The sequence below is a fragment of the Bos indicus genome, chromosome 5 (genome assembly GCF_029378745.1).
Source record: "Bos indicus isolate NIAB-ARS_2022 breed Sahiwal x Tharparkar chromosome 5, NIAB-ARS_B.indTharparkar_mat_pri_1.0, whole genome shotgun sequence".
NCBI classification, from domain to species: Eukaryota; Metazoa; Chordata; class Mammalia; order Artiodactyla; family Bovidae; genus Bos; species Bos indicus.
Genome location: NC_091764.1, coordinates 28,411,808 through 28,434,034, shown reverse-complemented (window position 1 = coordinate 28,434,034; position 22,227 = coordinate 28,411,808). Strand labels below are relative to the sequence as shown.

At 43.0% G+C, this 22,227-nt stretch overlaps 1 protein-coding gene across 17 annotated transcripts in view; it reads left to right on the top strand.

Moving 5' to 3' along the window:
- SLC4A8 (solute carrier family 4 member 8) overlaps positions 1-22,227 on the top strand; it is a 112,304-nt gene that overhangs the window by 71,937 nt on the left and 18,140 nt on the right. For all 17 annotated transcript variants that reach the window (XM_070789076.1, XM_070789083.1, XM_070789084.1 and 14 more), the window contains 6 exons: positions 4,810-4,984; positions 5,581-5,714; positions 6,797-7,042; positions 12,668-12,773; positions 13,380-13,541; positions 19,857-19,970. In XM_070789076.1, coding sequence (XP_070645177.1) covers positions 4,810-4,984; positions 5,581-5,714; positions 6,797-7,042; positions 12,668-12,773; positions 13,380-13,541; positions 19,857-19,970 — 937 coding nt within the window. The remainder of the gene's footprint in view (positions 1-4,809; positions 4,985-5,580; positions 5,715-6,796; positions 7,043-12,667; positions 12,774-13,379; positions 13,542-19,856; positions 19,971-22,227) is intronic.

The window sequence follows — 22,227 nt, the reverse complement described above, 5'->3', positions numbered from 1 at the left end:
ATTGTGGGTTGTGCTTGTGTCTAAGAGGGTCTACTGGGCCTTCTCTAGGGCCTTCACCTATTTTTTCCTTCCTTCCTTGAATTTGCTTGCCTTATTTATTTATCTTCAGTACTCTATCCAATGGAAGCCCAACATTTGTTTCTTTTTTTGAATTGCTGAGAGTGTTGATTTTTCCACTCTTGGAAATTCAGGGACAGAAAGGAGAGGAGACAAGAAGCCAACAGAATAGCATTTAACTAGCAGTATTGATAGGGAGAATTCATCCTGGCTGGAGGAATGTATTTGAGGGCGGAAGGATAACTGGGCTCTGGGAGGGATTACTGGAGAAAAGGAGGAGCCCTTTGATGGAAGGGATCGCTGAAAAGAGGGATCAAGTTCCAGGAGTAAAGTTCATATTTTCTTTAAAGTTGGAGGAGGTCTGAGTTGTGGCGGAGGAGTCCTGGTATTGAGAAGCATTTCAAAGGATACATTTGTCTTTAGAATAGTTTCCAGGATTGAGACTATCTTAAAGGAGGTGGTGCTTTTTTAAGGGGAAGAGTCTTGGGTATGGATTTGATAGAATTTTAAAGCTATGATTTATCCTTTTGAATACAAAGGGTATTCACAACTCAGGACTGAGAGTTTGAAAGTAGTAGAAATGAGACCAACAACTTTCCTTGAAACACATGATCTTTGCAGAGGTGAGAGCTCAGCTTTCTTTTGGTTTCAAAAAGAGAATAAACTAGAGTCCCATGCTTTTTTAGAGGAGGGTCACTTACAATCAATTCCACATGGGGGTTTGGGAGTCCATTAGATTGGATCTATATCTAGACCTGATACAGAGTCTGGGAAATGGTGCCTGACATCCCCAAAGAAAAACCCATATAGCCAGGACCATCACACACTTAATTACCAGCCCCCAGTACCTTTACTCACAAGTTCAAATGGGGCTTGAGGACATTCTTCCATAATGCTGAGTGAGGAACTGCTGGAATTGACAAAGCTGAAAGGAAGGGTCATTGAAACTCAGAGCCTCACTCTATTTGGTGTGCCTCTTTCTGAGTTCCAGAAGTTTCCCTCAGAGCCCTTAGGAAAAGACCTCAAGACACATAACTTTCTTCTTGTAGCTTTTTCAGCTCGTATCGGGGATCACAGTTCACAGTTCATGCCAACTCTGGCTCCTTTCCCAGTCTCAAAGTATGTAGGGGTGAATATGAACCTTCCTCTACAGATGAACATCCTGGAGTTTTCTGGACCTTCCTGGACTTCACAGACTAAAACTATATCAAGCTGAACTCTGTATTCTTTGTACCTTGAGCTGTGTTTCTTTGAGGTGGTGCACAACCTGGGGATGCCATCCTAGTTGGATGGAGAGGTACTTAAGATATGGTAGTATAGGCTCTGAGAAGGTGGGAGAGGAGGCAGAGTTGAGAACAGTCTGAGTTGTGTGTGATCTGACCTCCCAAGCCAGGGCCAAGACAGTGTCTTGGGCCTCCCTGATGTTGACGATAGGTCATGACGCCGAGGCATTCCCATGCAGAGCGAAGAGCAAAGTCTGACTTGAGTTCCTAGGCCAGAAGCTTCACAGCACCGAGGATGCTCTGCTGAGGGGTTTTCCCAAGTACATCGGTATACCTCGTTGGAGAAGCCATTGGGGAAGGGTTGATGAAGAAAAGAATTGGGGGTTACTATCTTGATGATCCAAGCCCCACTTGAAATAGGTTTCTTCCCAGGCACAGCAGAAAATTGGATGGCTGGCCTGTCCCTAAAACCTTGCTGGCCTGTCCCTAAAACCCTCCCCAGAGGGCTTCCTAATTAGTGCTCTAGAGCCTAGTGGCGCTCCCCACAGGTAAGTCCTTTCTGGCTTCAAGCTTAAATTTGTGTCCCTGTGTGCCTCCTGCTGCCCCAAACTTGAACATCAAGGATAGTATTGAAAGGGAAAGGAAGTCTCAAATATGTGAAGGAAAGCATCCATGTGTGATTATTGTCTGTGCCAGATAACTCGATTAGGGTCTGTATGAGTGGGGAATGAGGCAGATTCCAAAACAGGATTTGAAATCACTTTAATTTATGTTATACCATCAATAGGAGCCTCAGATCTTTTCTCTCCCCTTTCAATCACTGCTAGGCAGACAGATGTCCTTCCTTTCTATGGCTTCTTATAAATCCATTTCACATAAATCTTTTGCCTGTTACTCATAGACACTCCTCCTGAATAATGAGCCTCGCGCATCCAGGAGAACCAATCATGGCAGCATCGTAGGGTGAGGCTCACCGCTGCAGAAGGTTATTCTCCCAGAATAATACCCTTCAGAGGAAGGTCTTTGGTGTTTGGGAGGTAATGCTATGTTGGCTAAGGACCTGGAAAATCTTGAATGTTACCCCGGATTAATTGCGGCTGCTCATAAGGTCCTTGAGGGGCTATCTCCTCAGAGGGGAAAGCAAGACCAAGTGACATTTTATTACAAACTGTAACCTGGGTCCCAGACCCTGAGGTGGAACTCCCATGCTCTCGGTTAGACCCTGTAGATAGCTCCTTACCTCAGCGAGGCCGGCCAGGCAGGCTAAAGCCGAAGCAGGTCACAAGGCTGACTTTGCCTCTCTCCTCTAAGCGCAGGCCCAGACTGTGATGTTACCGCTGTAGGTTGAGGAAGAGTAAATCCCAACTGGGCCCTGCAAACCAGAAGAGCAAGTGGGTCAGATAAAAGAGTGTGTGCCCTGTGTCCATCTGTGTACCCATTTGACCTGGCTAGATGAGAGAGGGAGCTTTTATTTTGCTTTAAATTGGAGTGTAATTGCTTTACAATGTTGCGTTAGTTTCTGTTGTACAGCACCTATGAATCAGCTACATGTATTCCCTCCCTTTTGAGCCTCCCTCACCACCCCCCACCCCCGCCCCACTACCATTCTACCCTTCTAGGTCATCACAGAGCACCAAACTAAGCTCCCTGTGCTATACAGTAGCTTCCCACTAGCTGTCTGTTTTACACACGGTAGTAGGTATATGTCAAAGCTACTCTCTCAGTTCATCCCACGAGAGAGGGAGCTTTTGAATGGAGAAGGAGAGCTGGCTCGGCCTTCTCCTCTGGCATACAGATCCCAGACCTCATAGGACACCTCTAGGCTCCTGAGCACAGAGAAAGAAAGAGCTAGCTAAGCCTCCTTTCATGAGAGAGTAGATTGGTGTCTTTTAGTTTTTAGTATAGAACATTTCAAACATAAACAAGAAGAGAGGACACTGTAATGAACCCCCATGTGCCCATCAATAGTTACCAACATTTTGCCAATCTTGTTTTATCTATTTCTTCACTACTTGTTTTATTTTTATGTTTTCTAGATTATTCTAAGCCAAATCACCAGTTACATGTCATTTCACCTGTAACTACTTGAGCAGGTATCTCTGTTTGATAAGGACATTTTAAAAAACAGGAATGAAATCTAATAAAATTAACAATAATTCTTTACATTGTCTCATGCTTAGTCCATATTCACCTTTCTGTGATATTCTTGGCAACATCCTTTTAAAGTTTGTTTGACACAGGATCCAATGGAGGTTTGCAATGCATTATTATGTTCTCATTCTATAACAGGCCTCCTCCTCTTTTTTTTTTTCCCTATGCCATTCATGTGTAGAAGAAAGTAGGTAATTTGCCCTGTAGAATGCTGAATGACTCTCTTCAATGACTCCACTCTTTAAAAATTGCCCCTGTCTGGACATACTCCTCCTTCTTGGTGTAGGACATCTCCCTCTTGATCTTTCTCATACCTGGGAAGTGGAGAGGGATCTTGAAGTCCTGCCACCAAGTCCTCTTGATTCTGCCTCCTAATTGGCACCCGATTCTCTTTCCAACCCATGGCCTCCAGCCTTGCCCCATGTTCCATTCATGACACTCTCAATGGAGTGATCCTTTCAGAATGCCTGCTTACTTATGCTGCTTCCCTGTTTAAAGTCCTTCACTGCTTGACACACTGTTGGGATAACTTTCTGATTCCTTTTTATAAGGCCCTTTTGTGACTTAGCTTTTCCAACATCTCTAGCCTTGTCTATTGATATTACCCCTCACATTGCCTTATCCAGTCATAACTCTTTCAGCACCTTGAACATGCCAAGCGCTCTCACCTCTAGGCGTCATCCACGCCAGCCCCTCTGCCTCATCTGGTGCTCCTGGTCCATTCTCAAGTCCCAGCTGAAACGCCCTTCCTGTTCTTTGCGGCCATGGCACCCTCACAACACTGTCTGTCCTCTGTGCCAGACTGTTCACCCTAGAGAGAAAGGGCTGTGTTTGCCTTGCTACTGTTGCGTCTCCAGCACCTGGCACAGTGCTTGGCATGAAGTATCTGTTACTACTTGGCAACTGCATGAATGATTATGCTGATTTCTCAAGTAAGGTGGGTAGTTCAGAGTAAGAATATACATGTGATAGGGGCTTTTTATCTAGAAAACATATAATAAAACTAACAGTTTTAATACCATGATAGTTTTGTTCATTGCTTCCTAACAGCTCAGAATTTGAAGTTTGAAGCTAATACTTCATTTCACGTTAAATTTTGGAAACTTTTTATTGAATGGGTGTTATGCATAGCAAATTAATTATTTTTATGCTTGGAATAATCATCCAAATTCATGCCTTTGATTGCAAATAGAATCCATGTTGGAACATGGCCAGAATCCATGCTGCCCCCAGAGAGATCTCTTGTGCTTGGGGTCAAATTGAAGCCAAATATTAACCTCCATACAGAGCGCATTTGAAGTGCTTTGGAATGTGCTCTGTTGACTTGCTTTAGTGGGAGAAGGACTGCATTAGACACCTGTCTGCTGTGTTTCTGCAGGCTTTTTGGGGGCTTGGTTCTGGACATCAAGCGGAAGGCCCCCTGGTACTGGAGCGACTACCGGGATGCCCTCAGCTTACAGTGTTTGGCCTCCTTTCTGTTCCTGTACTGTGCCTGCATGTCACCTGTCATCACTTTTGGGGGATTGCTTGGAGAAGCCACCGAGGGGCGCATAGTAAGAACTTTGCCACTTCTAATGGTCCCAAATGAGAGTGAAAATATGAAGGCAGCCAAGTCTTCTGGGAGGAAAATTCCCTGGGCATGGACTGAAGAGATTGGTTTCTTCCTGCTGAATTACATAGTCTTCTGACTTCATGCCAACGAGCAACACCGCTCTCCCTTTAGAACAGACCCTCTTCTGCCTGCATATCAATTTAGATAGCTGATTGCCCTGTTGTATTGCGTGTTGCTCCAAGGATAGAAAATTATATATTGATGTCATCTGAAAATAAGATTTAAGGTGACTCTGTATGACAACCCATAATGTGAATGGTATCATTGTGTTTTCTATGTATATTTATAAATAATTAATTGAGTTGTGCATAGTAGACTTGTTAAGGAGTCGTATGTAGATAGATTTGGGGACCTAAATTATTGAAGCAGTATCCATTTACAAGAGGATTAGACTATGTACACATCGCTCTTGCTGAGACAAAATACAAACAAGTGGCTTGCCAGGTGCACTGGAGAGCTAAGTTAGGAATGTATGTAAGCCTGTGTCACTCACTTCAGATGGGCTGTGGGCTCAGTGTGATTTTTTTCCCTCTGTAGAGTGCGATTGAATCCTTGTTTGGAGCCTCCATGACTGGGATCGCCTATTCCTTGTTTGCCGGCCAGGCTCTCACCATCCTGGGAAGCACTGGGCCAGTGCTTGTGTTTGAAAAGATTTTGTTCAAATTCTGCAAGTAAGACATTTGGTTTTCTGAAAACTCTATCTGGATGTGTTAGTTTGCTACTAGGTTTGAATGTTAGGGTCCTACTAGAGTGTAAGCAGGCAAAAGCATGCTGTGGTCTGCCACCCTGCCTCCAGGTAGGACCAGACCTAAAATAGCAGATCTCCTGGCCCTAAGAGCTTTGTCAATGTCCATCAACTTTTGACTTTTTTGACTTTTTATCTTTAAAAGCACTTTCCCTAGCTAATCCAAACTCCTAATGAAAGTTTCCTAATGAAAACTCAATTTCCATTTCTAGTCAATTTTTCTTTTTAAAAAATTTAATTTTTTAATTGTATGGATTTTTTAAAATTTTAAATTGGAGTGTAGTAGAATTACAATATTGTGTTACAGTTGTAAGCAAAGTGATTCAGTTATACATATACCTATATTCATTCTTTTTCAGTTTCTTTTCTTATATAGGTTATCATGGAATATTGAGTAGAGTTCCCTGTACTATATAGTAGATCCTCGTTGGTTATCTGCTTTATATATATATATAGTAATGTGTGTATGTTCATCCCAAACTCCTGATTTATCTCTCCCTCTTCATTATTCCCCTTAGGTAGCCGTAAGTTTGCTTTTGACATCTCTAAGTCTGTTCCAGTCAATTTTTAATGAGTTAATGCTCCCCCTTTATATCCTGATTGTTGGTGGGGAGTCAGCATGTGCTTGTTTTCCTATAAATCCTTCTTGCATTGTGTATGAGAAGTAGGAGCGCATGGAGTGCGGCCAGCCCTTCCCCCTTAGCTGCAGGGAGAGGACCTTAACCCCGTCGGGCAGGGTGGAGAAGTGGGCCGTGGGCAGTTTGCTCCTCCTCCGCTGTCCCTGTGCTTGCTGTGGGAAATACTGCCTGTGAAGCAGGTCTTTGTTACAACGGTCCCAGGACAGCCTTCAGGAGTAAAGTGCAGTCTGAATTAGGGACAAATTAGCTTGCAGTACTGGAACTGACAGTAGCAGATGAATTAACCACATTTCTGACCCTTGCCTGTAATGCAGGGGGTCAGAATGTAACGCCATTCACTGACTTTTGATGAACTTTGGTCTTGTTTCAGAGACTACGCTCTCTCATACCTCTCCCTGCGAGCTTGTATTGGACTGTGGACTGCCTTCCTGTGTATTGTCCTTGTGGCAACTGATGCCAGTTCCCTTGTCTGCTACATTACTCGCTTCACTGAAGAAGCGTTTGCCTCCCTGATTTGCATTATTTTCATCTATGAAGCAATAGAAAAGCTGATTCACCTGGCAGAGACCTACCCCATCCACATGCATAGCCAGCTGGACCACCTTAGCCTGTATTAGTGAGTATGCTTCTGCTTCTTTTATTTTTAAAAAAATAAAGTGAAGGGCCTGAGTATAATGGCTGAGACAGCATGCCATGCAGTGCTTGTAGCTTCTGTTAAGGAAGTGTGTTGGCTCTCTGGGAAACAGAGCTTGGTCTGCCAGAGGAGAACAGTCAAAAGTGATGATGGGGGAACCTCCCTGGTGGACCACTGGTAAAAACTCCACCTTCCAAAGCTCAGGGTGTGGGTTCACTCCTTGGCCAGGGACCTAAGATCCCACATGCCTCACAGCCAAAAATCTAAAACATAAAAGAGAAGAATATTGTAATAAATTCAACAAAGACTTTAAAAATTGCCCACATAAAAATTTTTTAAGATAATGATGGGGAAGATAGATTAAGAGTAAGAATCAGAGAGGACTTGAGAAATGCTTTCCAGAGTATGTCTTTTGGGTCCAGGCATTGAGACAAAAATAGACTGCAATACAATATTGTAAAGTAATTAGCCTCTAATTAAAATAAATAATTTAAATTTTAAAAAAAAAAGGACTGCAAGTGTAGCAAGGAGAATTCAAGTTAGTTGTTGGGAAGAACTTCTTTTTGCAAAAACTTGTGAGGCTTTGGACCACATCACATTCTCTGAGAGTATAGGCTACTCTTAGGAATCATTAGGTAGAAAATCTTAATAATTCCTTATAGATTCATAGGTCTCTTACTCTGTATCCAGAAGGTCTAGAAATCTACTTTGTTGTTCAGTTGCCAAGTTGTGTCCAACTCTGCAGCCCCATGGACTGCAGCATGCCAGGCTCCCATGTCCTCCACTATCTCCCACAATTTGCTCAAATTCATGTCCACTGAAGCAGTGTGATGCTACCTAACAATCTCATCCTCTGTTGCACCTTCTCCTCCTGCCTTCAGTCTTTCTGAACATCAAGGCTTTTTCCAATGAGTCAGCTCTTCGCATCAGATGGCCAAAATATTGGAGCTTCAATATCAGCATCAGTCCTTCTAGTGAATATTCAGGATTGATTTCCTTTAGGATTGACTGGTTTCATCTCCTTACTGTCCAAGGGACTCTTAAGAGTCTTCTCCAGCACCACAGTTTGAAAGCATCAATTCTTCAGTGCTCAGTCTTCTTTAAGGTCTAACTCTCATGTCTGTACATGACTACTGGAAAAACCATAACTTTGACTATGTGGACCTTTGTCAGCAAAATGCTGTCTTTGCTTTTTAATATACTGTCTAGGTTTGTCATAGCTTTCCTTCCAAGGAGCAAGCATCTTTTTAATTTCATGGCTGCAGTCACCATCTGCAGTGATCTTGGAACCCAAGAATATAAAGTCGGTCACTGCTTCCACTTTTTCCCTATTTGCCATGAAATGGTGGGACTGGATCTTCTTCTTTTTTTTTTTTTTTTTGGATCTTCATTTTTTGAATGTTGAGTTTTAAGCCAGCTTTTTTACTTTCATCAAGAAGCTCTTTAGTTCCTCTTCACTTTTTGCCATTACAGTGGTATTGTATGCATATATGAGGTTGTTAATATTTCTCCTGGCAGTCTTGATTCCAGCTTATGATTCATCCAGCCCAGCATTTTGCATGATGTACTCTGCATAGAAGTTAAATAAGCAGGGTCACATATAGCCTTGATGTATTCCTTTCCCAACTGGGAACCAGTTAGTTGTTCCATGTAAGGTTCTAACTGTTGCTTCTTGACTCACAGTTTACTCAGGAGACAGGTAAAGTGATCTGCTATTCCCATCTTTTCAAGAATTTTCCACAGTTTGTCGTGATCCACATAGTCAGTGAAGCAAGTAGATGCTTTTCTGGAATTCCTTTGCTTTCTCCACAGTTCAGTAAACGTTGGCAGTTTGATCTCTGGTTCCTCTGCCATTTCTAAACCCAGTTTATACATCTGGAAGTTCTCAGTTCATGTACTGTTGAAGCCTAACTTGAAGGATTTTTGAGCATAACTTTACTAACTTGCAAAATGAGGGCAATTGTCCAGTAGTTTGAACTGGTCACTTTCTTTGGCACTGCCCTTCTTTGGGACTGGGATTAAAACTGACCTTTTCCAGTCCTGTGGCCACTGCTGGGTTTTCCAAATTTCCTGACATATTGAGTGCAGTACTTTAACAGCATCATCTTTTAGGATTTGAAATAACTCAACTGGAGTTTCATCACTCTACTAGCTTTCTTTGTAGTAATGCTTCCTAAGGCCCACTTGACTTTACACTCCAGGATATCTGGCTCTACGTGGTGCCCACACCATCGTTGTTAATCCTGGTCATTAAGACCTTTTTTTTTTTTTATATAGTTCTGTGTTTTCTTGCCACCTCTTCTTAATCTTTTTTGCTTCTGTTAGGTCCTTACTTTTTCTGTCCATTATCATGCACATCCTTGCATGAAATATTCCCTTGGTATCTCCAGTTTTCTTGAAGAGATCTCTAGTCTTTCCACTCTATTATTTTCCTCTCTTTTTTTTGCACTGTTTAAGAAGGCTTCTTATCTCTCCTTGCTATTCTCTGGAATTCTGCATTCAGTTGGATATATCGTTCCCTTTCTCCCTTGCTTTTTCCTTCTCTTCTTTCCTCAGCTATTTGTAAAGCCTCCTCATACAACCACTTTGCCTTCTTGCATTCCTCTTTAGGGTGCTTTTGGTCACTGCCTCCTGTACAGTGTTACGAACCTCTGTCCTTGGTTCTTCAGGCACTCTGTCTACCGGATCTAATCCCTTGAATCTATTTATCACCTCCATTGTATAATCATAAGGGATTTGATTCAGATCATACCTGAATGGCCTAGCATTTTTCCCTACTTTATTCAATATAAGACTGAATTTTACAATAAGAAGCTAATGATCTGAGCCACATTCAGCTCCAGGTCTTGTTTTTACTGACTGTATAGAGCTTCTCCATCTTTTGCTGCAAAGAGTATAATCATTCTGATTTCAGTATTGACCATCTGGTGATGTCCATGTGTTAAGTCACCTCTTGTGTTGTTGGAAAGAGAGTGTTTGCTATGTCCAGTGTGTTCTCTTGACATAACTCTATTAGCCTTCACCCTGTTTCATTTTGTACTCCAAGGCCAAACTTGCCTGTAACTCCAGGTATCTCTTGACTTTCTCATTTGTATTCCAATCCCCTATGATGAAATGGATACTCCAGTATTTTTGCCACGAGAACCCCCAAAAGATATGACACTGGAAAATGAGCTCCCCCAGGTCAGAAGGTGTCCAATATGCTACTGGAGAAGGGTGGATGGCATTTACTAATAACTCCAGACAGAATGATGTAGCTGGGGCAAAGCAAAAAACAACACTCAGTTGTGGATATGTCTGATGGTGACTGCCTGAGCAGAAGGTGCACTGTGTGGGGATGCCTGCCAGCCAGCCTCGATATGCTTTTCTAGATTCTAAGTATCCCTTTATTCACACTTTAAAAATAACTCCTTAAACATGTATTAGAATTTACAATTATTTTATTACAAAATAATCACCATCAGGGAATATAATCTTTGAAACCTAGTGGATTTCTGATTGGCATTGGAGGAAGGTTCATTCTTTGACCTTTCTTAATCATTCATTTATTCATTTAACAAATATTCGTTGAGCACCTACTATGTGCCCAGCACTGTTTAGACCCTGGAAACATAGCAGTGAACATGACAGACAAAAGTTCTACCGTCATGAGTTTATGTCCAAGTGGGAGAAGACAGGCAAAAGCGACCAGCTCTGGATTGTGTAGACTTTGGATTTGGATACTGAAATTCTTTGTTAATAAAGCTCAAGACAGTATTTTCTTTAAAAATGAATTTTATTTCTTTTTGGCTGTCTGGGTCTTCGTTGCTGCTCGGGCTTTCTCCAGTTGCGGAGGCCTGGGGTTACTCTCGATGTGGCGTGCAGGCTTCCTGGTGTGGCGGCTTCTCTTGCGGAGCACAGGCTCCAGTCTGAGCGGGCTTCAGTAGCTGCGGCACACAAGCTCGGTATTGTGGTTCCTGGGCTCTGGAGCACAAGGTCGATAGTTGTGGTGTGCAGGCTTGGTTGCGCCACGGCATGTGGGATCTTCCGGGATGAGGGACTGAACCGGTGTCTCCTACATTGGCAGGCAATTCTTTACCACTGAGTCACCAGGGAAGCACCAAGATGGTATGTTTTTTTAACATTTCAGTTGCATTCCATTGTTGATTCATATTGCAGGCAGATTCTTTACATCTGAACCACCAGGGAAGCCTGTTATAAAGCTAGAACTCCCCAATTCTTTAAGTGATTTTATGGTAATAGGTGTGTAACTGATTTTTTAAATAGAGTTAATTTTTTGAGAGCAAATTTTAGGATAACAGCAGAATTGAGCACAAAGTACAGACAGTTCTCGTATACCTCCTGGCCCCCACCATGCAGTCCCCCCACTATCAGCATCTGTCACCAGAGTGACATGTTTGTTGCAGTCAGTGACACATCATGATTACCCATAATCCAGAGTTTACATTAGGGTTCACTCTTGGAATTGACACACGTATAGTGACATATCTGCCGTTATAGCATCCTACTGAATAGTTTCTCTGCCCTAAAAATCCTCTGTGCCCAGCCTGTTCATCCCTCCCCCTCTCCCCAACCTCTGGCAACCACTGATCTTCTTACTCCATAGTTTTGCCTTTGCTACTGTGTCATATAGTTGTAATCATACAGTGCATAGGCTTTTCAGATTGGCTTAATTCACTTCATAATATGCGCTTAAATGTCTTCTTTGTCTTCTCATGGCTTGGTAGCTCATTTCAATGTAGCACCGAATAATAGTCCATTGTCTAGATGTACCACCATACATACATTCACCTACTGAAGAACACTTTTGTTGTTTCCAAGTTTGGAACTGATTTTTTTTTAATACATAAATATAGTATTTTATGCTTTCTCTGTTTTTGTTTTGTTGATTTCCTTCTATTGTTATTACCTATTGAGATCTTTTTTAATTTTAATCCTGTTGCGCTACATCCTTAGAAGGTGTGCTTGGCAGAATCAGAGGTGAAACCAAGTTGCTGGGAATGGCCATGTCAGTTGAGTATACTAGGAGCCAGTACAGGCGTGAAGCATGCTGGGACTGGGAAGCAACATGGTGGCCAGTGGGACAGGTCTGGTCTGCTCTGGTTTGGATGCAAGATGAGGCCTGGGGAAGCCAGGGAATGACCAGGAGAGTGAATATTACCAGGGAGAATGTTGTAGTTTCCATCATGATTCCAGGAGGCTCTGACTTTAGAGCAAGAATGTGATAGGGGTTTAAGGTACAAAATATTTTGGCTTGGGGAAGCTATTGAGAGCTGAATGGGGGTATCCGGTCCTCCTTGCTATGTAGAATGTATTTTGTAGGAAAAGCCCAAGAGATAGAAACTAAGCAAGAGAACTACCACATCAGATGCCTAACTCGTCAGCACTATATCTGAAGACCCACATGCAGATTTGAGCCCAATTTTAGTAATGACTGAAAAATCAGGGTATAGTTGGATCTCAATGAATAGGATCAACCTCAAGGATCTGAAGTGGGCCAAGGAGAAATAGCACGGGCTTTGGCCGCGCCTTTGGCCCTGTCATGGCTCAGAACATTCACTTGAATACCTGGCTACTTCTCTCAGGAATGTTTTCTTTTCCCCTCAGCTGCAGGTGCACCCTCCCAGAGAATCCGAACAATCACACTTTGCAGTACTGGAAGGACCACAACATCGTGACAACAGAAGTGCACTGGGCCAACCTGACTGTTAGTGTAAGTCTGGGCACTGCAGGCAGCTCAGCCTCGTGGCCACTGGGCTTCAGGGCTCCTTCTAGGTGGAAGTGGGGAGCCCTTCAGTACACTCTGGTGTTGATAGAAATCAAGCTTTTTGGTTTTGTTTTTTTAGAACACAATTCTTAACTGACTTTCCTTTCCCTTCAGAATTCTCTTGTACACAAAGGGAAAGGAAGATGACCTTGCACCTCTTTCCCACACACATCCTGCCCAGTGACCCTACACTGAGGATATGTGGGAATGAAATCAGGGAGGATCAGGGGACAGATCCAGATTTTGTGGGGGCTTGAAGAACATTCAAGTTTGGAAGTCCTCTGTAATAAAAACGGTGCAATAGCTGGGGCCATCCCAGAACCTCGTGTTTGCTCAGGACAGTTCTGATTTCTTTTACAAAAGTGTCTTAGTTAGGACCGTAAGCAGTCACCCAAAATGCAGACAAGAGCCCACAGCTGCATGGAGGGCACGTGGAGGCTACAGGCAGCCTGCATGTCCCAGCAACCCTGGGATGACAGTGACAGTCAGGAGACAGCAGCTGTTTCCTCCCTCATGCCTGCCTTTCATCACCCAGAATGTCTATTCCTCCAGGAGTGCCAGGAGATGCACGGAGAGTTCACAGGCTCTGCCTGTGGCCACCACGGACCCTATACTCCTGATGTGCTCTTTTGGTCCTGCATTCTCTTCTTCACCACCTTCATCCTTTCCAGCACCTTGAAGACTTTCAAGACGAGTCGCTATTTCCCAACCAGAGTAGGTAGCACACTCTTGCATTTCTTTTGCGTTAGACTTCTAATATCACAGAACCCGTTCTCAGCCTCCATGCTGCTTGGGAGTACACTGACAGGTGCAGAGCTCCAAAGACCTGATTCTGGAGGCCGTGGCCTTCTCTTCTTCCTGTGTCCAGCAGCCTCTTTCATAGATGTGTGGTGTAGGATGAGGGGTTAATACCTAAGAATTTTTGATTGAAAAGTGTCCGGTGAGTTTAAGGTGGTCGTCCTATTCAATTACATCTCATTTCCAGAATGCGGGGGTATGTCGCGAGTAGTAGCTGGAATGACACCTGAAGACAGTGCATTGGGGTGACTGCCTGGGGTGCGTAGGGGACCCCAGAGTCTCCTCTGGGGGATGACTAGTAATAGCTAGTGAAATCACTGGGCACATTGACTGCAGCAGCCAAAACGCTCCTGCCTTGGTTTGCATGATGATTTGAAGCCTCAACTGCCTCTCCCTGACACAGATGGCACTGTTTGTTTCCTGACTGGTTTGGGTGGGGTGGAATTAGAGGCCAAGCATAGAGGGACTAAAGGTATCTTTGAGGAGGATCTAGGATCAGGAGGAAATGGTGGTTTTCCTGTGTGTGAGGCTTTTATCAGTCAGATATGCAAAGCAGGATGTGTGAATGGGTGAGGGTCTCAGTTGATGAGACATTTTCTTTGTATACATTCAGGACAACAACACATTCTCAGATGTCAGTGAGTCTACACAGTGGTTAAGGGAAGCTGCATGGAGGGCAGGTGGAAGCTCCCGTTCTAAATAAGTTGTTGTTTCTAAATAAGTTGCCTAAATAAATAATTTCTAAATAATTTATTTGTTTGTTTCCAGTCTGGACATACAATGAACAGGTGGCAGTTGTGTACTGACTACTTGCTACTTGCTCAATCAAGCCTGGCTTAAGTGAAATAGGGGATGCAAAAGAAGCTTAAAATGTCTCTGTAACAGATACACACACTACTATATATAAAATAGATAAACGAGGACCTGCTGTATAGCATAGGGAACTCTACTCAGTATCTTGTAATTAACGTATAGTGGAAAAGACCCTGAAGAATAATATATATATGAAATTGAATCACTTTGTTGTACACCTGAAACACTGTAAATCAACTATACTTCAATTAAAAAATAATAAACTGTGAAACATGAATTATGCTGCGATTCATGGGGTCACAAAGAGTCGGACACGACTGAGCGACTGAACTGAACTGAACTGAAGGTTACTATATAATTTTAAAATATATATATCTGTGTCTCCTTTGCTGCTCTGCAAGTAAGATCATCAGTACCATCTTTCTAGAGTCCATCAGTTTAGTTCAGTTCAGTTCAGTCACTCAGTTATGTCCGACTCTTTGCGACCCCATGAATCGCAGCACGCCAGGCCTCCCTGTCCATCACCAACTCCCGGAGTTCACCCAGACTCACATCCATCGAGTCAGTGATGCCATCCAGCCATCTCATCCTCTGTCGTCCCCTTCTTCTCCTGCCCCCAATCCCTCCCAGCATCAGAGTCTTTTCCAATGAGTCAGCTCTTCGCATGACGTGGCCAAAGTACTGGAGTTTCAGCTTTAGCATCATTCCTTCCAAAGAAATCCCAGGGCTGATTTCCTTCAGAATGGACTGGTTGGATCTCCTCGCAGTCCAGGGGACTCTCAAGAGTCTTCTCCAACACCACAGTTCAAAAGCATCAATTCTTCGGCGCTCAGCCTTCTTCACAGTCCAACTCTCACATCCATACATGACCACAGGAAAATTCATAGTCTTGACTAGACGGACCTTTGTTGGCAAAATAATGTCTCTGCTTTTGAATATGCTATCTAGGTTGGTCATAACTTTCCTTCCAAGGAGTAAGCGTCTTTTAATTTCATGGCTACAATCACCATCTGCAGTGATTTTGGAGCCCCCCAAAATAAGGTCTGACACTGTTTCCACTGTTTCCCCATCTATTTCCCATGAAGTGATGGGACTGGATGCCATGATCTTCGTTTTCTGAATGTTGAGCTTTAAGCCCACTTTTTCACTCTCCACTTTCACTTTCATCAAGAGGCTTTTTAGTTCCTCTTCACTTTCTGCCGTAAGGGTGGTGTATCTGCATATCTGAGGTGATTGATATTTCTGCCGGCAACCTTGATTCCAGCTTGTGTTTCTTCCAGTCCAGCGTTTCTCATGATGTACTCTGCATATAAGTTATGTAAGCAGGGTGACAATATACAGCCTTGACGTACTCCTTTTCCTATTTGGAACCAGTCTGTTGTTCCATATCCAGTCCTAACTGTTGCTTCCTGACCTGCATACAAGTTTCTCAAGAATCAGATCAGGTGGTCTAGTATTCCCATCTCTTTCATGTATGTATTAATATATGATATTTATCTTTCTCTTTCTGACTTCACTCTGTAATAAGCTCTAGGTTCATCCACCTTTTTAGAACTGACATTCAAATGCATTCCTTTTTATAGCTGGGTAATATTCTATTGTGTATATGTACCACAACTTCCTTATATACTTATATATCTGTTGCTGGACATCTAGGTTGCTGCCATGTCCTAGCTACTGTAAATAGTGCTGCAGTGAACACTGGGGTACATATGTCTTTTTCAATTACTGTTTCCTCAGGGTATATGCCCAGGATTGCTGGGTCATCAGCTCAGCTCAGTTGCTTAGTCGTGTCCGACTCTTCACCACCCCATGGACTACAGCATGACAGGCTTCCCTGTTCATCAACTCCCAATGGACACAACCTCATGTCCATCAAGTCGGTGATGCCATCCAACCATCTCATCCTCTGTCGTCCCCTTCTCCTCGGGCCTTCAATCTTTCCCAGCATCAGAGTCTTTTCCAATGAGTCAGTTCTTTGCATCAGGCGGCCAAAGTATTGGAATTTCAGCATCAGTCCTTCCAGTGAATATTCCTAAAGGACTGATTTTCCTTTAGGATTGACTGGTTGGATCTCCTTGCTGTCCCAGGGACTCTCAGAGAGTCTTCTCCAACACCACAGTTCAAGAGTATCCATTCTTCAGTGCTCAACTTTCTTTATAGTCCAACTCTCACATCCATACATGACTACTAGAAAAACCATAGCTTTGACTAGATGGACCTTTGTTGGCAAAGTAATGTCTCTGCTTTTTAATATGCTGTCTAGGTTGGTCATAGCTTTTTCTGCCAAGGAACAAGCATCTTCTAATTTCATGGCTGCAGTCACCATCTGCAGTGATTTTGGAGCCCAAAAATAAAGTTTCCCATTGTTGCCCCATCTATTTGCAACTGGACGCCATGAGCTTTGTTTTTTGAATGTTGAATTTTAAGCCAGCTTTTTCACTTTCCTCTTTCACTTTCATCAGGCTCTTTAGTTCTTCTTCACTTTCTGCCTTAAGGGTGGTGTCATATGCATATCTGAAGTTACTGATACGTCTCCTGGCCATCTTGATTCCAGCTTATGCTTCTTCAAGCCTGACATTTTGCATGATGTACTCTGTGTAGAAGTTAAATAAGCAGGGTGGTAATATACAGCCTTGAAGTACTCCTTTCCCAGTTTGGAACCAGTCTGTTGTCCATGTTTGGTTCTAACTGTTGCTTCTTGACCTGCATACAAATTTCTTAGGAGGCAAGTCAGGTGGTCTAGTATTCCCATCTCTTGAAGAATTTTCCACAGTTTTTTGTGAGCTACACAGTCAAAAGCTTTGGCATAATCAATAAAGCAGGAGTAGATATTTTTCTGGAACTCTCTTGCTTTTTCAATGATCCAACAGATGTTGGCAATTTGATCTGTGGTTCCTCTGCCTTTTCTAAATCCAGCTTGAACATCTGGAAGTTCATGGTTCATGTGCTGTTGAAGCCTGGCTTGAAGAATTTTGAGCATTACTTTGCTAGCGTGTGAGATGAGTGCAATTGTGCGGTAGTCTGAACATTCTTTGGCATTGTCTTTCTTTGGGATTAGAATGAAAACTGACCTTTTTCAGCCCTGTGGCCACTGCTGAGTTTTCCAAATTTGCTGGTATATTGAGTGCAACACTTTCACAGCATCATCTTTTAGGATTTGAAATAGTTCAGCTGGAATTCCATCACCTCCACTAGCTTTGTTTGTAGTGATGCTTCCTAAGGCCCACTTGACTTCACATTCCAGGATGTCTGGCTCTAGGTGAGTGATCACACCATCATGGTTATCTGAGTCATGAAGATCTTTTTTTTACAGTTCTTCTGTGTATTGTTGCCGCCTCTTCTTAATATTGTCTGCTTCTGTTAGGTCCATACCATTTCTGTCCTTTATTGTGCCCATCTTTGCATGAAATGTTCCCTTGGTATCTCTGATTTTCTTGAAGAGATCTCTAGTCTTTCCATTCTATTGTTTTCCTCTTTTTTTTTTTTTTTTGCATTGTTCGCTTAGTAAGGCTTTCTTATCTCTCCTTGTTATTCTTTGGAACTCTGCATTCAAATGGGTATATCTTTTCTTTTCTCCTTTGCCTTTAGCTTCTCATATGGTAGTTTTATTCCTACTTGCAGGGCAGCAAAGGCAACACAGACATGAAGAACAGACTTTTGAACATAGTGGTAAAGGAGAGGGTGGAATAATGTGAGAGAATAGCCTTGAAACATACATATTGCCATATGTAAAATAGAGAGTCAGTGGAAGTTTGCTGTATGATGCAGGAAACTCAAAGCCAGTGCTCTGTGCCAGCCTAAAGGAGTGGGATGGGGAAGGCGGTGGGATAGGAGTTTGAGAGAGAGGGGACATATGTGTACCTATGGCTGATTTGTGTTGATGTATGGCAGAAACCTTCCTATGTTGTGAAGTAATTATCCTCTAATTTATGTGTGTGTGTGTGTGTGTGTGTATATATATATAGAGAGAGAGAGAGAGAGACAGAGAGAGAGAGAGAGAGTGTCCCTGTCATCAATAGGAAGGGAAAACCCGTGAAACAACCAGGCCCATAGGAGATAGCAGTCATTAGATGGATGCCATCCTGGGATATAAGTGCCACAGGAGTTCAGAGGAGAGAAGGACCCTGGGCCTCAGGATGGGCTTCTTGTTAGGGCAGCTACATGTTCAGAGAATTTATGTAACATTCAGAGGAGATCTAAAAAAACCAGGGAAGGGGAGCTAGAAACCTCAGGTTTCACAAGAAAGCAAAGTCAGGTTAAGGTATCAGTGATGTTACATATGGCCATGTATATCTATCTGGCCAGATGTTATATCTGGCTCAGTCTTGTTGGAAGCTCCGATTAAGGTGGGCATACAGTGGGCACTAGACACTGAGGGGGACTGTGTTTTATTAAAGCTACAAAACTATAAAATCGGTTAGTCAGTCCTCTTAGGGGCAAAATGGTGATGAGGGGCTTTGAAGAAAAATAATGCAGAAAAGGCATACAGAAAGTACTAGGGTGGAGGGTGGTGACCATGAGAGATGATTAAGTGGAAATTGTGATACTTGAGTGGATGTAAAGGAGGGAGCTGCCCATGGAGTCACCTGGAGGAAAAGCCACTGAGGCAGAGGGATGAGCAAGTGTGAAGGCCCTGAGGTGGGAGAGTCTGGTGTAAGAAACAGCAAGGAGGGCTGTGTGGCTGGGACAGGCAGAGTGAGTTGGGGAGCATTAGGACCTGAGTCAGAGCAGTAATGATATCAGATGTGTGTGGGCCTCACTGGCCAAGGAGGTCTCTGGGCTTTTTAGCTCCGTGAAATGAAGAGGCATTTCAGGGTTTTGGTAGAAGAGTGACATGATCTGACTTGTGTTTTGAGCGCTCATTCCAGCAGCTTTACATAAGGACAGAGCCAGGGTTAGGAGTCTGCTGCAGCTACAGAGACGAGAGCTGCCGGTGCCTCTGATCTGGTTGGGAGCTATGGGGTGGTGAGAAGGGGTCTGATTGTGGGCATGAGCTAAAAGCAGAGCCAACAGGACTTGCGAATGGATTTGATGTTGGGGCTGAGAGCAAAGAGGAGTTGGTGCTGCTGCGAGGTCTGGGTGCAGCTGGATCTTGTTGGTCCCAGGAAATCTTATTCCAAGTTCTCAGAGCTATTCCCTAAATGCTGGGCCCAGATTCTCTAAACAGAACTCCTCAGAGTTTAGAGTGGGTCCCAATAGAATTTGTCAGAGGATTCATTCTCCCTTATGATACCCACACTTTGGTGGTATTAATTTGGGCATGTTAACATAGTCCTGTTGTTTAAATATGCTTGTATTAATTGACCAATAAAATTAAATCATTCTTCTGAGCATGTTTAAGCATTTTACAATACTCGAGTCTTTTCTATTGTGTTTAATCTACTGTAACACATCTCCAATCCTTTTTCGTGCCAGGTCCGCTCCATGGTGAGTGACTTTGCTGTTTTCCTCACTATCTTCACAATGGTGATTATTGATTTTTTGATTGGAGTCCCATCACCCAAGCTTCAGGTTCCCAGTGTGTTCAAGGTAAACAGATCTTAGGGTACTCGGTGCCCTTATGTAGTTCATAGACTGTGATCCCGAGTTATTTCAGGGGCCTCTCCTTATCCTAATCATGTATTTTGTAGTCCTCTAAATCTGAGTTGTGCTGCTCACGCCATACCATTCAGAAAAGTAAACTCTTCAGGCTTAACTGAGTTCAAATTAGAAAAGTCAGAAAACCTAATGTTTAATGAATGAAAAGCCTTATTTATTTTCTTAATGCCATTTATACAATGAAATATGGGAACTTGCCTGGTGGTCCAGTGGCTAGAACTCCATACTCCCAATGCAGCGAGCCGGGTTCGATCCCTGGTCAGGGAACTAGATCACACATGGCTCAACCGAGAGTTCCATGCCACAGCTATTAATAAGATCCAGTGCAGCCAAATAAATAATTAAAAAATAAAGGAATATCTGTATTTACATAAACATATACCAAAGACTGTGGGAATGTGGGTCTCTGGAACAAGTTCTGGTTCCCAGCACTTCACTGAGCATCAGCTGTCTTAGGAAATCAGGAAGGGTGAAAAGGCTCTTTGTAGGCCTCAGTCCTGCTCCTCAAGTATCTTGCCCCATGAGGAGGTGAGGCGGTGGAGGAGCTTCACCCTCATTCTAGGGCCCCCACCAGAGTAATCGTGACCTCTCTTCAACCCTAATTCATTGTTTGTATATCTGTCTATAATCAATACTGTTGATCCAAAAATCTATACAAAAAGTAAAACAGATGATCTACACATGGGGACTCGGATCTGGGGGTACCTACTGAGGAAACTGAGAAGATAGAACAGCTGAGCTCAGTTCCACAGATCCCCACAGGGTGGGGAGAGGAGGAAACCTGGGTGTCCTTGGGACCGGAGAGGAGCCAGGAGAGGAGGGAATGGGGAGGCTGGGGAGGAGGAGGAGGCCGGGAATGCAGGCCCGTGGCAACTTGTAAACACCCAGCATAGTCGGCCTTCGTCTTCCCTTTCTGTCTCCCTGAAGCAGGCCTGGTTAAAAATATCTTTTTCTGTAATTGCTTGAAAAAATTTTATTTTGTTTTGTTAAATTCAACTGAAATGCCATCCAGTTAGAAATTGATGGATTAAAAAACATACTCTTTAAAAGTATATACCTTCTATAATATATATCATTCTCACCCTGTGTGAATGAGTGCGGTCAGCTTTTTCTCTAATAGCTGGCTGAGGTCGACAATGCAGGAGGAATGGATTTTGTGTAAAAATAAGTACTCGGAGCATTAAGCAGTTCTTGGAAAGGTTTCCTGATGGGTAGGCTTCAGATAGTCAGAAGGCACTGCATTTCTGGGACATCTGGGAAGAAGGCCTCTGGAAGATGGGAGAGACGTCAGAGAAAATGGGAGAATGTCAAAGGCAGTGCTGCTCATTGGCAGGCCTCCCTTTCAGGAAGCAGAGAGAACATTTTCTTCTTTTTTCTCTTCCCTATTACACCACATCACCCCCAATGACCAAGACCCAGTCTGAAGGCTAGTACTATTATTGATGGGTGAGTAGGACACGACTGAGCGACTGAACTGAACTGAATGTCAGTCAGGGATTAATACGTTTTTGTGTTGACCTAACAATTTAACTACCATTTAGAACATTATTACTAAGGAAACACAGATTCTATAAACTTTCAGAACCTAACCTATTAATAATTTGGGACTTGGTGACATTATTGAAGTCATATTTGAATCCTAGAATGATAACCAATGTGGAATCAAATACTTTGGATTAAAGTCTTTGCTTTGTTCATGAGTTTGGGGCCAGTTTGTATCCCTGGCCTTTTACCTTCCATCCCTACTTGCCAATCAAAGTGAACTTTTCTTACCCAGAGTACCCTGGCATTTTTTTTTTGAGATTTATGAGAGTTTAGTTAGTTTATAAGATTTATGAACAGTGGTCTTACAGGGTCATTGAAGAGGATCCCAGATCATGCGAGTCCCCAGATTCAGTGTTTTGGGCTCCTCTCTCAGGTCTCCAGGGCCTGGACCTTGTTTCATTGCTGATAGGAGGTGAATCTTGGACCAGGCCCCTGAGATTCCATGTAACAAGACTCTGTTGCCTTTATTTGTGCTGTAAACATACATGATACGGCTTCTGGTGGGGAGAATAGTGAGGAGGATAATCAAAGTTATTATATTGTCTTTGAAAGTTATAAATTCTTCTTTAAACAACATATTTTATTATTAGTCAATATATTTCATCTGGGTCAATGCAGAGATAAAGTCACTTTTTCTGTACAC